Source organism: Carassius gibelio, chromosome B22 (genome assembly GCF_023724105.1).
Source record: "Carassius gibelio isolate Cgi1373 ecotype wild population from Czech Republic chromosome B22, carGib1.2-hapl.c, whole genome shotgun sequence".
Classification (NCBI taxonomy): Eukaryota; Metazoa; Chordata; class Actinopteri; order Cypriniformes; family Cyprinidae; genus Carassius; species Carassius gibelio.
Window position 1 is genome coordinate 16,049,622 of NC_068417.1, and position 18,443 is coordinate 16,068,064.

General features: G+C 38.9%; 1 protein-coding gene across 1 annotated transcript; it reads left to right on the forward strand.

The window, feature by feature from the left end:
* The first annotated feature begins 1,395 nt into the window (after positions 1–1,395).
* On the forward strand, positions 1,396–12,334 carry LOC127988020 (histo-blood group ABO system transferase). Its single transcript, XM_052590515.1, has 8 exons — positions 1,396–1,519; positions 7,968–7,997; positions 10,172–10,207; positions 10,434–10,508; positions 10,634–10,678; positions 10,952–10,984; positions 11,073–11,210; positions 11,556–12,334. Exons 1-8 carry the CDS (start codon positions 1,461–1,463, stop codon positions 12,244–12,246), a joined length of 1,107 nt encoding a protein of 368 aa, XP_052446475.1. The 5' UTR covers positions 1,396–1,460; the 3' UTR covers positions 12,247–12,334.
* Positions 12,335–18,443: the final 6,109 nt, after the last annotated feature.

Here is an 18,443-nt window from a genome sequence, read left to right on the forward strand (position 1 = left end):
CTACAGATTTTTCTGGCCCGAGATGCACAGCGGTTCTCTGCAATATCCTGAATGGAGGGGAGAGAAGTGCCGATGATTCTCTCTGCTGTCCTCACCACTCTTCTCATATCCTTCCAGTCAGAGGCACTACAGCCTCCACACCACACTGAGATACAGCTGGTCAAGATGCTCTCTATGGTGCTTCTGTAAAATATGGTGAGGATAGGTGGAGGCAGATGGGCTCTTCTCATCCTCCGTAGGAAGTACATCCGCTGCTGTGCCCTCTTCACCAGTGATGCAGTGTTTACAGACCAGGTAAAATCATTTGTGATAAGCACCCCCAGAAACTTTGTACTACTAACCACCTCCACGGTTATGTTGTTGATGAGTAGTGGAGCATGGCTGGGCTGGTTCTTCCTGAAGTCGACAATGAGTTCTTTGGTCTTGTCGACATTCAGGATCAGGCTGTTATCTCTGCACCAGCCCACCAACTGCTCCACCTCTTCTCTGAACTGAAGTCCAGAAACAACAGCCTAACATGCGTGTTCTTCTCCTCCAGATGTGCAAGGCTCGAGTGTAGAGCGGAGGAGATGGCATCCTCAGTGGAGCGATTTGGCCGGTAGGCAAACTGAAAGGGGTCAAGCGTGAGAGGGAGTCTAGAGATGATGTAGTCTTTGACCAGCCTTTCAAAGCACTTCATTATGATGGAAGTCAGTGTGATGGGCCGGTAGTCATTTAGAGAGGTGATCCAAGATTTTTTTGGCACTGGGATAATGGTGGCGGTCTTTAGGCATGATGGCACTATGGCTTGGTCTAGCGAGATGTTAAAAATATCCGTCAGAACACAAGCCAGCTGGTCTGCACATTCCTTGAGCACTCGCCCCTGTATGTTATCAGGGCCTGGAGCCTTCTGGATGTTTACCCTCCTCAGAGACTTCCGCACATCAGTTATGTCCAGGCAAAGCATCTTTTCTTGCTGATGGGGAACTGCTTTCTCAGCACGGGTGCTGTTTAGTGCCTCAAACCTTGCAAAAAAATATTTATATTTTTATATATCTAGAACTGTAATTAATAACAGTTCTAGATATATAAAATATTAACAGTTTCACTGTCAAAAGCTGTCAAGCCAGGTTTATTTTTTAAGTTTTCATTTATTGTTTTTGTTTTGTTTATTTCATCTGATTAGTTTAAAATCACAAACACATATTCATAATATACATCAGCACTAGAATATACATCAGTAAAAAGGGAGTTCTAATAATTCTCTTCCTATGAATAAATTGAAAGCTTTCAGGCTTATTATAAGAAATCTGGCATTGAAAGTGTTAATCAAGTTTGCATTTTGAGACTCATTTATTGTTCTGTAATGCAGGGCTCCACCCTCATCCGTCTATTTTGCCTCCTTCCTTGGTTTATATCTCTCTTGCTTTATTGCTCTCACTTACGCTTCATCAGTCTGTGGACATGACTATGCAAAAATAATGCTGCTCCGTCAGAATTTTATCATCATTCTAGTGTTCTTTGGGATGGTATTGAGTGGGTATGTGTGACGACCTGGGTATTCATTGGGCTTTTTTCCAGTAGACGTCGGATGACTCCGCCCCCGTAACCTGGTTGCATCCGTGACACCTGTGCCCAATTTCCCTTGCCTCTTTATAAGAAGCAAGCTTGATGGCAGAAGAGCGGGCGGCCAACTTGATTGTTTTTCGTTATAGTTTGATGTTTCTTTTTTGCACACATCACGAGACCACACCACAGGATATTACCTTCTCGCACATATCTTTAGGATGCCATTACTGACTTTGAATACTATCTTAAGACGTTTTGGTATATTTGTTTGAGCTAAATAAAACGTTTTTTTTACGAATTGGCTTTCTTATGTCCCAGTTTTTGTTGCGTCCCCTTTTTGAGTCACGGGACGTAACAAATGGGGGCTCGTCCGTTCTTAGGCAAATTCTATGCCTTAGTTGAATATGTTTGATTATTTGGATTGTTTTGTTGTTTTCTATTCCTTTAAAGGGGATTGGAAATTATTTGGTCGTGACGTTTGGGGGATCCCAATTTGAATAATTACGTCATGATAGCTGCTTTGGGACATCTGAAAGCGTTTGGTGTAGCTAGTTGTTTGGTCGTCGTTTGAATCCTCCGACTGGTAAGTTTCTTTTGTGCAATAGTGTTTGTTTTGACTTGGAATTTATCCCTGGTAGGTTTAGCGGTGTGTTTCCTTTGAAACATATCGGGTTTTGTTATAGAGTTGTGGTGAACGCGGGTAGTAGCGGTTGTCTCGGGAGCATTTCCATGGTGTTGAGAATTGTCGCTGGTTTAACCAGTTGCAGTTCCACCCACTGGGCTTGTGTGCTTAATTTCCCCCCGCCAGTATCCACATGAAGATTTAGGTTTTAGTTAAGTAGGTAGATTTTTGGGAGTTAGATAGTGGGCTAATTTCCAAGTATTTGATTGCACATTTGAATACTTTCAGTCTGTGGTTTATTTGCTTATGGCTGATATTGACCAGTTTGTTGAATCGCCGTCGTACGTGTTGTTAAATAAGTGTACAAAAGAACAACTTTTGAAAATCGCTGAATATTATGAAGTAAAACTTAGCGATAAGAGAATAAAAGAAAGTAGTATTAAAACTGAGCTGAGGAATAAACTGGTTGATAAGAAAGTTCTGACAGCTGAAATGAGTGAAAGTGACCAGCATGTAAAAAGTTTGACTACACAGTCTGCTTTAACTTTTGACCAGCAAAAAGAGTTATTATTGTTACAAATGGAACATGAGAAAATAAAGCAGAAATCGGAGCGTGATAAAATAGAATTGGATAAAGCAAGGATGGACTTGCAGTATTTAAAACTGAAGCTCATTGAAGAAGGTAAAGTTGGTGACGTTGGGTCAATTGTTGGTCAGAGTGAGAAGTTTCCACTGAATCAAAGCTTAAAACTTGTTCCTAAATTTAATGAGGTTGATCCGGATGTTTTCTTTACTATGTTTGAACGTGTTGCGGTGTTACAAGGTTGGTCTAAAACCGATTGTGTTCTGTTACTACAGAGTGTATTGGTCGGTAAGGCTCAGTTAGCTTTTGCTGCTTTGAGTACAGATGACTGTAGAGATTATGAAACCGTTAAATTCGCAGTTTTGAAAGCATATGAGTGTGTACCAGAAACATATCGACAACGTTTTAGGTCTTGTAAAAAGGAGCAAGGACAGACTCATTTGGAGTTTGTGCAAGATTTAAGACGACATGTTACTCGTTGGTGTGCATCGCTAAAGGCCAAAACATTTGAGGAACTGCTGGAATTGATTATAGTTGAACAGTTTAAACTTTCCGTTTCTGATCCAATTGCGATGTATATCAGTGAGCACAAAATTGAGTCTCCTGAGGCGGCAGCATTGTTGGCTGATGACTTTGTGCTCACTCATAAAAACACTGCTGCTGATTGGAGAACACGTGAAGTTGCCGCGAATCGTGTTACATATGCTGGTTCTCAGGGTGGATACTTTTCTTCAGGGAAGTTTGATTCGTCTAAAATATGTAATTACTGTCGGGGAAAAGGCCATTGGAAAGGGGACTGCCCTATACTTAAAGAGAAAAATAAACAGATTGACGTAAATAAGTTTAAGCCTGCTGCAGTGGCAAATTCTGTTCATTCTAGTGGGGCTGAGTCTGAGGATAAACTGTTTAATGATTATTTGTCCACTTATGCTCCTTTTATTACAGAAGGTCGAGTGTCATTGTCAGATGGAGTTGAAGTTCCTGTCAGAATTCTACGTGACACAGGTGCTATGGATTCTTTCATTTTAGAGTCCATTTTGCCGTTTTCAGTGCAATCTGAAACTGGTAATAGTGTTTTAGTTCGAGGTATGGGCTTAAATACATTAACAGTTCCTCTTCATAAGGTTAAGCTTCACTCTGACTTAGTGACTGGGGAAGTAGTAGTGGGTTTGCGTCCTGCTTTACCAATTGAGGGTGTACACCTTATCTTGGGAAACAAATTAGCAGGAGATAAGGTGTGGCCAAATGCGTCTCCGTCTCCTATGGTTTCATCTAGTGGAGAGTTGAGTGAGTACGAAATGGTGGTAGACCCTGTGGGGGTTGTAACTCGCGCTATGGCTAAAAGTATGGAGCATTTGAAGCCTCAAGAAAGAAGTGAGCTAAAGGCACAGCACATTTTTTTGCCTGTACCTGATTTGTCTTCTCTGCCTTTTCCTCTGTCTGCAGATGACCTGAGTAAAGAACAACGGTTAGATTCCACTTTGGATGAGCTGTTTACCTCTGCACTTCAGGATGGCGATGTATCAGATAAGACTAGAGGCTATTTTGTACAAGATGGGTTATTGTTGAGGAAATGGAGTCCTCATGGTGAGAATTTTGTGGGAGATCCTATTGTTCAGGTAGTGGTTCCCACAAAATTTCGGCGTGGCGTGTTGGAGGTTGCACACGAAAAGTCGGGGCATTCTGGGGTGCGTAAGACCTATGATCGTGTTTTGCAGTATTTTTTTTGGCCACATTTAAAGAGCAATATTTCAACCTATATACGGTCATGTCACGTTTGTCAGGTAACCAGTAAGCCAAATCAAAAACTGAAACCAGTTCCATTACATCCGATTTCTGCTGATTGTAATCCCTTTGAACATCTCATAGTTGATTGCGTGGGCCCTATGCCACCTTCAAAATCGGGAAGCAAATATTTGCTTACGGTCATGTGTTTGGCTACACGTTTTCCTTCAGCCTATCCATTGCGAACAATTACATCGCGATCAATTGTAAGAGCTTTGTCACAATTCATGTCATTTTTTGGCATTCCTAAAATCATTCAAAGTGATCAGGGTACTAACCTTACCTCTCATCTCTTCCAACAGGTTTTAAAACAGCTTAAAATCAAACATAATCTTGCTAGTGTGCATCATCCGCAAAGCCAGGGAGCGTTGGAGAGATTTCATCAAACGTTGAAGTCTCTTCTTCGTGCTTATTGTGTGCAGTTGGACAGAGATTGGGAGGAGGGTTTGCCCTGGTTACTACTGGCTGCACGTGGGGTTGTGCACGAAAGCACTGGGTTTAGTCCCAATGATTTAGTTTTCGGTCATAAAGTTCGTGGGCTTGTGGGAGTGTTACAAAGTTCCGTCAAAATTTCTGACTCACCGAAAAATCTGTTGTCGTACGTTTATGGGTTTAGACAGAGGTTAATTGAGGCTAGAGCATTGGCCAGAGTTCAACAAAAAAAACAACAGGCAGGCATGAAACGGTTGTATGATCGCCAGGTGGAATGTCGTGTTTTTGAGCCAGGAGACCAAGTTCTTGTGTCACGTCTTTTGCCATCTTCTCCTTTCGAGGCAAAATTTGAAGGCCCGTATGTGGTGAAGCGTAAATTGAGTGATGAAAATTATGAGATTTTCACTCCGTTTCGGAGAAAGTTAACTCAATTATATCATGTGAATTTACTGAAACCATATTATGAGAAGTCTAATGGGGAAGTAAACCCTGTTTGTTCTGCTCTCCTTGCTGTTTCAGGTGTTGGAGCTGGGTTTTGCTCCGGGCAAATGGAGAATGAGGGTAAAGAACCAGATGATGGTATTTTACGTGGACGTTTAAATAATTCTGAGTCTTTGGAAAGGTTAAACGATGATCTGGTCCACTTGTCTCCTTCGCAGGTGGCGGAGTTGAGTGCACTTTTGCGGAGTTTCCCTGGGTTGTTTGGAGATACGCCGTCTCGAACAGATTGGGTTGAGCATGATATTGATGTGGGTAATGCTTCCCCTGTCAGACAGCGTTATTATCGTGTGTCACCAGAAAAAAGAGATTTGATGGAAGCAGAGATTAGGTATATGCAAGAAAATGATATTGCAGTTTCTTCGTGTTCCAACTGGGCGTCTCCGTGTCTATTAGTAGGAAAACCTGATGGGTCTGTAAGGTTTTGTACAGACTTTCGAAAGGTAAACGCTGTGACAAAGCCTGATTGTTTTCCACTCCCTCGGGTGGACGATTGTGTTGACCAGGTAGGCTCAGCTAGGTATGTAACTAAACTTGACCTGCTAAGAGGTTACTGGCAGGTGCCCTTGACTCGGCGAGCTCAAGAAATCTCTTCCTTCATTACACCATCAGGTCTTTACTCCTACAAAGTAATGAGTTTTGGGCTTAGAAATGCTCCTGCCACCTTTCAACGCCTGATGAATCGTGTGGTATCAGGCCTTGAGGGGTGTGCTGTGTATTTAGATGATCTGGTTGTCTTCAGTGACAGTTGGGATTTGCACTTACAACGTCTGCATGCAGTTTTGATGCGCCTTTCGGAAGCTAGCTTGACTGTGAATTTAGCCAAGTGTGATTTTGCTCGGGCCACTGTGACATACTTGGGTAAAGTGGTCGGAAGTGGTGAAGTTCGACCATTAAATGCAAAAGTTCAAGCTATTCAAGAATACTCTGCGCCTACTACCAAAAGAGAGCTTATGCGGTTTTTGGGTTTAGTGGGTTATTATCGTTCCTTTTGCTGTAACTTTTCGTCAGTTGTTGCACCACTTACCGATCTTTTGAAAACCAAAACAAAGTTCATATGGTCGTCAAATTGTGCGCTAGCTTTTGAAAATGTTAAGTCTCTATTGTGTTCGTCTTCTGTCCTTGCGGCTCCTTGTTTTGAAAGGTCCTTCTCTTTGCAGGTTGACGCAAGTCAGGTTGGAGCTGGAGCTGTTCTCCAACAGTCTGATGAACAGGGGGTTGTTCGGCCTGTCAGCTTCTTTTCGCGCAAGTTTAACTCATACCAGCTAAATTATTCCGTGGTGGAAAAGGAGGCTTTAGCGTTGATTTGGGCGTTACAGCATTTTGACATCTATGTTGGCTCAAGTCAACCTGTTGTTATTTATACAGACCACAACCCCTTGACGTTTTTAAATTCTCTTCACTGTCCTAACCAAAGGCTGATACGTTGGTCTTTGTTTCTTCAGGCTTATTGCCTTGATATTAAGCACATTAGAGGGTCTGAAAACGTTGTGGCAGACGCCCTGTCACGTTCCCCTATGAATGAGGCTTAAGTTGGTGTAAAAAAAAAAAAAAAAAAAACACTCTTTTGGCTCTGGTTGCTGTCTTTGGTACTTAATTTTTTTTTTTTCTTTTCTGTATGGTGTTTGTTTTTGTTTTAATTGTTTGTTTGTTTGCAGGGATTCTTAACAGATCCCTGTTCTAAGGGGAGGAGTGTGACGACCTGGGTATTCATTGGGCTTTTTTCCAGTAGACGTCGGATGACTCCGCCCCCGTAACCTGGTTGCATCCGTGACACCTGTGCCCAATTTCCCTTGCCTCTTTATAAGAAGCAAGCTTGATGGCAGAAGAGCGGGCGGCCAACTTGATTGTTTTTCGTTATAGTTTGATGTTTCTTTTTTGCACACATCACGAGACCACACCACAGGATATTACCTTCTCGCACATATCTTTAGGATGCCATTACTGACTTTGAATACTATCTTAAGACGTTTTGGTATATTTGTTTGAGCTAAATAAAACGTTTTTTTTTACGAATTGGCTTTCTTATGTCCCAGTTTTTGTTGCGTCCCCTTTTTGAGTCACGGGACGTAACAATATTAGGAGGCTTGCTTTGTGTTTGAGTTGTGAATTGATGTGATAATAATGCGGTTTTATTCCTCAAAAGTTGGTAACATTACCGCTGCTGGACTTAATGCTATGCAATGCTATGTATTTAACATAGCATTGCCACTCTATTCTGCTTATGCAACTTTTATTAATGACAAAAATCTTTATAAACTAACCTTGACAAACATACTTTACATTTCCAAAACTGCATTTTATGACCCATTTAATTTTTTTTTTTTTTTTTGGAGAATTATATTAAGAGTGGTTTAGTGGTTCAGGTTTCAGGATTTCTAAATGATAGGTTTGGGACAGGAAACTCTAAAATATATAAAGCAATTATTTATTTACTCAGAATTTTTTGTGTACATGACAAGCAAATAATCTCATTCAGATCTATGTCTTTCTTTACAGGATCATTTACCTGAACAATAACCAGTGCAGGTGAGTCTAGTGAATTAAGAAAAACATAGTGCAGATGTAGTGCATGTGTTTTTCCCATTCAGGGAACTCGAGCTGCATCAAAAATGTCTCAGGTTACTTATGTAGCCATGGTTGCCTGAGTAGGGAATGAGATATTGCGTTCTCTGGGGTTGCTATGGGGAATGCTTCGTGTGATCCTGCAATAGCCCATGACGTCACTACCAATGCGACTATAGTATAAATAGGCACCGGGAGAACATGACATCCACTTCTTTGTCTGAAGCTTCCTTCCGAAGCATTGCAGAGAACCATGGTTACACAAGTAACCTGAGACGTTCCCTTTCAACCGCGTTTCCATTGTTGGGACAAAAGCAGGCATGCTAGTGCGTTTACAATACAAATTGTTGCAAAGCTGCTTTGTAATGATTTTTATTGTAAAAAGCGCTATACAAATAAACTTGAATTGAATTGAATTGAAAGGGAGCGAGATTAATAACGTGTAACCCTTACCATAGAGGTTTTCAGAAAGTGTGCAGAGTTTTCCCCCTCAAGAACATTGCGTGCATGCTCTTCACCCAAACAAAAAACACAGAGATGTGTGTCATCAAGTGTCAAATAAGGATGACATGGATTTACACATACTCTAAATACCTTGCTAGTACACACCATAATTTGGGAATAGATATCGCTCTTACTACTGAAATGCACGCTTAAAACAAAACAGTCAAGGTCAAATTCAAGGTCAAACTTATTTATATGGCACAATTAAAACAACAAGAATGTTAACCAAAGTGCTTCACAAGCAGAGCACGTACACACAAATAAAACAGGGCTGGAAGGTATTCAGTCCAATCATAACAAGATAATTTAAACACAATTATAAAATAAAATAATAATAATAATTACAACCCCTAGCATTTAAGAGATACATAAGATAAACCCAAATTAAGAATAAGCCTGAGAAAAGAGGTATGTTTTAATTGATGCTTTAAAAAGTCTTAATGTAGGAGAAGCTCTGATAATTAAGGGTAGTGTTTTCAAAAGTTTTGGAGCATAGACTGAAAAAGTCCTGTCGCCTTTTGTTTTCAACCGAGAATTTGGGACATTTAAAAACAGCTGGACTGAAGATCTGACTGAGTGATCTCTGAGGGGAATATAAACTTAAAAGTTCTGATGTATAGTTAGGGGCAAGTCCATGTAGAGCTTTAAACATGTATGTTAAAACCTTGAAATCAATTATTTGTTTCACGGGAAGCCAATGAAGAGAAGCCTGTATAGGGCTTTTTTGTCCCAGTCAAGAAATGAGCTGCAGCATTTTGGACTAACTGTAATCGTGTACTGTAACTGTATTAAAAGGGATGACTGTCTAATTCCAGCATACAATGGATTGCAATAATCAAGCCTTGAGTAAATAAAAGTGTGAATTAAAGTCTCCAAATCCTGAAAGGTGAGGAGGAGCTTTAACTTTCGCAGTCGCTTTAGCTGGAAAAAGCTAGCCCTGACCACTGAATTTATTTGTTTGTCGAACTTCAGGTCAGCATCTAAAATGACCCCCAGATTTTTCACAATTTCTTTGACTGAAAATGCCCCAAGAGACCACTGTATTTGTCAATCTGTGGTTTAGACCCAAATAGGATAATCTGGGTCAATCTCGATAATTCTTTAATATCCTTTAAACATGCTAGTAGAGAAATGACAGATTCACTACCAGAATCTAATGGTAAGTAGAGCTGGGTATAATCTGCATAGATTTGATAGGAGATGTTATGGCGCTCAAAATTAAACGCTCAATGGAAGCATATAAAGAGAAAATAAAAACTGGACCCAGAATAGAACCCTGTGGCACCCCACAGGTGATTGGCCTAGGGAATAATGAAGGTTCTCCAATTTCTACAGATATCCTCCTATTTGATAGATAAGACTCAAACCAATCTAAAGCAGCTGTCACTGAATATGAAGAAAAAGATGACGTATTCTCCCGGCACCTATTATACTATACACACACCGGTAGTGATGTCATGGGCTGCTGCCGGCCAACATGTTGCTGCTGTTTTTGAGCGTATGCTTCAGACAAGGGTCACAACAAGCCGTTCCAAATAGTGACCCCTAGAGGATGCAGTTCGAAGTTCCCTTGAAAGGGAACTGTTGATTTGAGAAGTTTGTATTACTGAATTATTTATTTCTACTGTTTTAAGATGCAATCAGAAGATGAAAGAACAAGGCATCATCAAGTATGAGGAGCAACTGCATGCACACACATGCTAGTTTTTATGTACATGCTCATGTTCAAAAACACAAGCACACCCTGTTTTATTTTTCATTTTTCAATGTTTTATTGATATTTTGAGTGTACACATAAAAGTAGACCCTTTTCAGATTTGTATTATTCTTATATGTACTATCAAGTCTGAGGGAGCATTTTAAGTTCTTTTCACTGTTATCATTAAAATCTGCAAGTGGTGGCACCGACGAAATCATCCACCCAAGGAAGTCAAGATGCAATCAGCAGATAACAGAACAAGGCATCACCAAGTGAGTAATGATGTAGTACACACATACACACACATGCTAGTATTTATGTACATGTTCATGTTCAAAATCACAAACACAGCATAATCTAATTCAGATATGTAAGGGTTTGACTTTGTTATTATCAGCCTAGAATGGAAGCAAAATACCTTTGGATTGCGCTCATCACCAGGGTAAGTAAAACTTCATCTTCTTAAAAGTGACTTTATTTTTAAGTTGATCCATAGTTAAAAAGGACAGATGCTTAGGACAAATATATTATTGGTTTATGGTTGTTTTTGTTGATCTGTTCAGATGACCAGTAATAACGAGTTAAACGATGATTCTTCAGGTCATAGTTGGAAATAATAATAAAAAAAATAGGAAACCCATGTTTTAAATGTGTATCGACTCTTTGAACAAATCAAATCTCTGTTGTTCTTTCTGCTCGTTAATTTTTATAACAGGTTGTTGTACAACCAGCAGAGTGCATTGGTAGGGTGAGTATTATGTTATAGTATCAACCTTTATAGCCCATTTCCACTCCTAAATAGATTGATTTACAGTGTTGTATGTGTGTTTTTAAAGAAGTCGGACAGATGTTGCTTCTGTGACTTCATGGTCAGCTCCAATCATTTGGGAGGGAACATTTGACTCCACACTGATCGACTCGATCTACAAACAACAGAATCTCACCATCGCAACCACTGCCTTCGCTTTGGGAAAGTAAGCTTTCATGATACTTCTTTTCTTGTATTGTATTGTACATTTCGTTTCCCCTCCTCTGTTTTCTTTGTTTCTGGAAATATTAATGAGTAAAGGATAAATTAACACTCTAAAAAAAATGCAGGGTTAAATACAACCCTGTGTTGGGTAAAATATAGACAAAACCTGCAATTGGGTCGTTTTGACCCAGCGGTTGGGTTGCTGGGTAAAATATGGACAAACCCCGCAGTTGTCTAAACTAGCCGGTTGCCCATTTGTCCATACAACCAGCACTGGGTTGTATTTAACCTAAAAAATTTTTAGAGAGTAATATAGCTCCCTGTATTTGTTTTCTCTGTTTGTTAGATACGTTCGTTTTGTCAAAGATTTTCTGGAGTCAGCTGAGCAGCATTACTTTGTTGGATTTCGAGTGCATTACTACTTGTTTACAGATCAACCAGAATTAGTTCCTGAAGTGAAGATGGGTGAAAACCGTAGTCTGACAGTTCTAAAGGTTCAGAGTTTGAACAGATGGCAGGACATCAGTATGAGCAGGATGGAAAAACTGGAGAAACTGATAGAGAGTGAACTGGCCAGTGAGGCCAACTATATCTTCTGCCTGGACATAGATACCAAGTTCTATGGCCGTTGGGGTGTGGAGTCTTTGGGTCGTCTGGTAGGCGTGATACATCCTTGGCTCTATGATACTTCAAGGGATAAATTCACATATGAGCGCAGTCCAAAGTCTCAAGCATACATTCCAGCTGGGGAAGGTGATTATTATTACGCTGGAGGTGCATTTGGTGGTTCATTGGAGGATGTATATCATCTCACAAAAACCTGCAGGGAGAAGATGAGCATTGATGCTGCAAGCTCCATTGAGGCGGTATGGCAAGAGGAGTCACACTTGAACAAGTATTTCCTTTTGAACAAACCTAGTAAACTGCTCTCTCCTGAATATATGTGGCGGGACATCAACGCAAGTGCCGCCCAAATAAAAATTGTTCGCTTCACTAATGTACCTAAAAACTATGCTGAAGTTCGTCCAAACCCGTAGGAACTGTTAGCTGAGGTGTTCATTTAAGTTGTAACTGTGTATTGGATGTTCTTGTACAAAACAGAAATGAAATAAAGTTTGGTAAAAATTTTAAAGTCTTCTACTTTAAAATTGAATTTAAAATTAAAAGTGATTAAAGGCAGTACAATAATAAAACAGAGCAAACTATTACAGAATAAACATGGAGGGTGATTTACAAATGTACATATACATCTAAACACATTCAAGTATCTACTCAAGAACTTAGGGACTAATTTTTAATAGGCAGGCAAACTATATCAGCTATCACATTTTATCACAGTTTTTTTTTTTAAGTCACAACTCGAACTTCTATTCAAACTCAGCTTCTTACAGAAGACATATTTAGGAGATGGGTCGATTTAGTGTGCAGCTTTTCATCTGAAAACACACTGCAAACATTTCCATTAGAGTCAGGCATTGTCTTTTTTTCAACTGGGGGCACAAGAGTGGCCATAATTGATACAGAGGGGACAATTGTAAGTTTTTTTTTTATTTATATGTAGAACTGTAAATATCCAAATCATAGTTGAAAATGTGTACTTAAGTACAAGTACTGTTACATTGATGAAAAAACAAAAACAAAATTACAAGTAAAAGTATTGCTGTCAAAACAGTACTTAAGTTAAAGTTCTCCTCTCAAAAACTACTCAGAGTTCTAGTTTCTAGTTACTTTTTAGCTGCCGATTTTTAATGAATTAACCAAATATATATATATATATATATATATATATATATATATATATATATATATATTAATTCTTATCAAAGATCTATGTGACAGTCGAGGTTCAAAACTACTGAATTTGTTCTCACTCACCGAACTTGTTTGTGTAGGTGATGCAGGGGTGCCAGGTTTTTGCAAAAAAATCTGCTCAATTGCTGCTTAAAAATAGTCCAAAACTAGCCTAATCACATTTCTAGGAGTAAATTAAATGTCATGTTTTCAGAATCAGAATCAGAATCAGAATGAGCTTTATTGCCAGGTATGTTTACACATACGAGGAATTTGTTTTTGTGACAGAAGCTCCGCAGTACAACAGAATGACAGCGACAGAACATAAAACACATAATAAAAGAATAAAAAATACAAATAAGTAGATAGTGAATGACAATATACAAATGACAATTGTAGGCAGGTATATTACAAAATGCAGTTATATATGTACATGTAAATTATGTGCAAAATTTAAGTGTATACTAAGTATGTGTGTTAGATAAATAAAGTGTATGAAAGTGTATTTATTCCCCAGTAAAAATTGCATTCAAGAGGGTCCCATGCAAGTTTTTTTTTTTTTTTTTTTTTTTTTTTGTGGGGTTCCTCTGGTAAAAATTCGCATTCACGTTATTGGGGTTGCTTCAACCCGCAGCAACAGGGTTAAGTAGCCAAGCTCCGCAGGAAAACCATGGACCATTAACACTGAGGTGATGTAAAAGAGGAAAGCAGGCATTTGGACCAAAGCACTGTGAGTCGAGGGAGGGGGAGACCCAAAATGTTTCTATACTTAAAATGCATTTTTGCCACATTTATGTAATTTTACTACTCACACAATTATTAAAGTATAATTATATAAGTATTTATAAGTATAAACCATTGTAATTAACAATGAGCAGTGTGGTTTATGATCATATTTTTTTTGGGGGGGAGGCCTAATGGTTAGAGTCGGACTCCCAATCGAAGGGTTGTGGGTTCTAGTCCCGGGCTGGCAGGAATTGTGGGTGGGGGGAGTGCATGAACAGCTCTCTCTCCACCTTCAATACCACGACTTAGGTGCCCTTGAGCAAGTCATCGAACCCCCAACTGCTCCCCGGGCGCCGCAGCATAAATGGCTGCCCACTGCTCTGGGTGTGTGCTCACAGTGTGTGTGTGTGTGTGTGTTCACTGCTCTGTGTGTGTGTGCATTTCGGATGGGTTAAATGCAGAGCACAAATTCTGAGTATGGGTCACCATACTTGGCTGAATGTCACTTCACTTCACTTCACTTCACTTCACTTCACTTCACTTCACTTCACTTCACTTCACTTCTCTTTAGGTGGGGCCTGTTTGCACCTCCACTTTAATCAACAGGAAGCAGATGCGTGTCAAACTCACTGTCAGAGAGGAAAGAGAGACACAGCTTGTCTCTGTGTATATCCGGTAGATACTGTGGAAAATTAGTAATGGAACCATGTCAGATATTTCAGTATCTGCATCAAAATATAGATGATAAGTAATTGATAAATTACTCTGAGCTCCCTCACTGTCAGATCAGGGGTAAGTTCAAGCTCAAACCGGTGCACAAAGTTTAGCTACGGTTTTCGTAGCAATTTTAAAATTGGAAGAACCACTTCCAGACCACTTCTGGAAAAGTATTCTTTGGACGGCTGAAATTAAGTTCAACCTGTACCAGAATGATGGGAAGAAAAAAGTATGGAGAAGGCTTGGAACAGCTCATGATCCAAAGCATACAACATCATCTGTGACACATGGTGGAGCAGTGTGATGCATGAGTGTGCATTGCTTCCAGTGGCACTGGGTAACTGATGTTCATTAATGACATGACTGAAGACAAAAGCAGCCGCAAGAGTTCTGAAGTGTATAGAGATATAATGTCTGCTCAGATTCAGTCAGTTGGTTGGGCGGCGCTTTATAATGGACGATGACCCAAAATATACAGTAAAAGCAACCCAGGAGTTGTATTTTTCATTTTAAAATACAATTTTCATAAATTAAAAAAAATGAAATGAACACTACTGAACTGAAAATAAGTGCTGATTATTTTATCTATATAAATGATTAGATTAATCTGTAAAGTTTAAACTGCTCCATCTTAATTTACATTTTAGAACTATAATGGTGGCGCAGTCATTTTGGAAAAAAATTTGAAAAAATGTTGATGTTTTAAAGTAAAAGAATAATAGGAGAAAATATGTGTCTGATTTTAATTATAGTTCTAAATGATATAATATGAAAAATAAGTATGATAGTATAATATGAATAAAAAAAGAGGACAATGTATAGTTTGGTGTAGGGCTGGGATAAACGATTATTTTTTAAACGATTAATCTAGCGATTATTTTTTTCGATGCATCGATTAATCTAACGATGAATTTTTTCAGACCCATTCGATTTTGATTATCTCCCCATTAATTGACTACTAACAATTTATACATGTTGATTTACATATCTGAATGAAAAAAACATGAATTCCTTAACATTGCAATATATGTTTATTGCTCTTAAAATTACAAAATAAAAGACTAAGAAAGAATTACTTTGCACATGTATAGAGATGGCATTGAATAAAACCTTGAAGCCTTGAAAACACATAGCTTACTGAAACAAACTTACTGAACACATAGGGCCTAGCTTACTGAAAAAAAGTTCTTCTTTCAGATGAAAATAACAACAACTTGATGTCACCCAAAATACTTGTTTAGAGCAATTGAAAGAATACAGTAACCAATGTAAACTTGAGGGCTTTAAGCTAATACAGAGAGTGCTTTTACAAAAAAATAAAAAAATAAAAAATTAACAGTGGGAGCCAGCAGCCTGTCATGGAAAAAAAAAAAAATCTCAGAATGCTCCACGTGAAACTTTGGCGTTCCGCCCTTTTTCTATCGTGTCTAATGATTTTGATTAATATGCACAAGGGAGAGTGAGAGCAAGAAGCACTCGTGTTGTTTGAAGACTGTTAGTATGCGCGCAGCCGGGGCTCTCTCTCGTATGCGCCCTGTCAGGCGCAGCAGTCATTCTATTCTACATCACTCACGGATCAAATAAAGCTTTGACAGCTGCCAAAAAAAAAGATCAATGCAGAAAAACCCCTGGATTGGTTATACAGGTCCTTCTAAAAAATTTGCATATTGGATAAAAGTTCATTATTTTCCATAATGTAATGATAAAAATTAAACTTTCATATATTTTAGATTCATTGCACACCAACTGAAATATTTCAGGTTTTTTATTGTTTTAATACTGATGATTTTGGCATACAGCTCATGAAAACCCAAAATTCCTATCTCAAAAAATTAGCATATCATGAAAAGGTTCTCTAAACGAGCTATTAACCTAATCATCTGAATCAACTAATTAACTCTAAACACCTGCAAAAGATTCCCGAGGCTTTTAAAAACTCCCAGCCTGATTCATTACTCAAAACCGCAATCATGGGTGAGACTGCCGACCTGACTGCTGTCCAGAAGGCCATCATTGACACCCTCAAACGAGAGGGTAAGACACAGAAATAAATTTCTGAACAAATAGGCTGTTCCCAGAGTGCTGGGTATCAAGGCAACTCAGTGGGAAGTCTGTGAGAAGGAAAAAGTGTGGCAAAAAACACTGCACAACGAGAAGAGGTGACCGGACCCTGAGGAAGATTTGATTCCAGACCTTGGGGGACCTGCGGAAGCAATGGACTGAGTCTGGAGTAGAAACATCCAGAGCCACCGTGCACAGGCGTGTGCAGGAAATGGGCTACAGAGAAGCAGCACTGGACTGTTGCTCAGTGGTCCAAAGTACTTTTTTCGGATGAAAGCAAATTTTGCATGTCATTCAGAAATCAAGGTGCCAGAGTCTGGAGGTGGAGTGGGGAGAAGGAAATGCCAAAATGCCTGAAGTCCAGTGTCAAGTACCCACAGTCAGTGATGGTCTGGGGTGCCATGTCAGCTGCTGGTGTTGGTCCACTGTGTTTTATCAAGGGCAGGGTCAATGCAGCTAGCTATCAGGAGATTTTGGAGCACTTCATGCTTCCATCTGCTGAAAAGCTTTATGGAGATGAAGATTTCGTTTTTTCAGCACGACCTGGCACCTGCTCACAGTGCCAAAACCACTGGTAAATGGTTTACTGACCATGGTATTACTATGCTCAATTGGCCTGCCAACTCTCCTGACCTGAACCCCATAGAGAATCTGTGGGATATTGTGAAGAGAAAGTTGAGAGACGCAAGACCCAACACTCTGGATGAGCTTAAGGCCGCTATCGAAGCATCCTGGGCCTCCATAACACCTCAGCAGTGCCACAGGCCGATTGCCTCCATGCCACGCCGCATTGAAGCAGTCATTTCTGCAAAAGGATTCCCGAACCAAGTATTGAGTGCACAACTGAACATAATTATTTGAAGGTTGACTTTTTTGTATTAAACTTTTATTTTATTGATCAGATTAAATATGCAAATTTTTTGAGATAGGAATTTTGGGTTTTCATGAGCTGTATGCCAAAATCATCAGTATTAAAACAATAAAAGACCTGAAATATTTCAGTTGGTGTGCAATGAATCTAAAATATATGAAAGTTAAATTTTTATCATTACATTATGGAAAATAATGAACTTTTATCCAATATGCAAATTTTTTTAGAAGGACCTGTATAACGTAGGACAGAATGATGATCCGGTCATAGCGTATATTCAGCGCACATAAGGTGAATGTTTTGCAAACGTTTTTTAGAGAAATAAAAACAGGTCGACGAATCGATGCGCACATTTTTCGTCTACGTATTTTTGGCGTCAACGTCATAATGACCTCGACGCGTTGTCCCAGCCCTAGTTTTGCCATAAATGCATTTGTACACTTATATATATATATATATATATATATATATATATATATATATATATATATATATATATATATATATATATATATATATATAAAATAATTATTTGGATGAATTACACTTTTTTTTCATTGTAAATGTTTGTTTAAGGCATTGTTGAATACATACTGCAGTAATACTCAGACTAGGTAGGCTAATCAAAGTAATGAAAGCCCCACAAATTAAGTATATAAACAGCAAAACGCATCAAAGAGTTAAAAAATATAGGTTAGCATACGTTGTTAGCTTCTTTTTTGTTTTGCTGTGTGCCTGCAATCAATCAGGCAAAACAGCTAAGAGATGATTTATCATACAAGCTGTGGATTGTGTTAACACTGTTGCAGTTAATGCTTTAATGCTTCGAAACGTCATTATTTTTCATATTAATAATTAATTTTATTTATGTGACAAAAGCTTTTTTCCAAAATGATTCTGAAAATAGAATTGAGTGTCTCATTGATGAAAGTATTCACGGTATGATGCCATGTTACTTTTACATGATGATTTTATATTACCTGAGCATTTACAGGGACCACTCAAAATATTTTTCCATTATTTAGGTAAGTGGTTCCCAATCCTGGTCCTTGAGAACCCCCAATACTT

Coding starts and splice junctions, on each gene's coding strand:
- LOC127988020 (XM_052590515.1), top strand. CDS start 1,461: ATGCTGCTCCGTCAGAATTTTATCATCATTCTAGTGTTCTTTGGGATG. Junction 10,509..10,633: donor ACAGAACAAGGCATCACCAA/GTGAGTAATGAT, acceptor TGTTATTATCAG/CCTAGAATGGAAGCAAAATA. Junction 11,211..11,555: donor ACTGCCTTCGCTTTGGGAAA/GTAAGCTTTCAT, acceptor TCTGTTTGTTAG/ATACGTTCGTTTTGTCAAAG.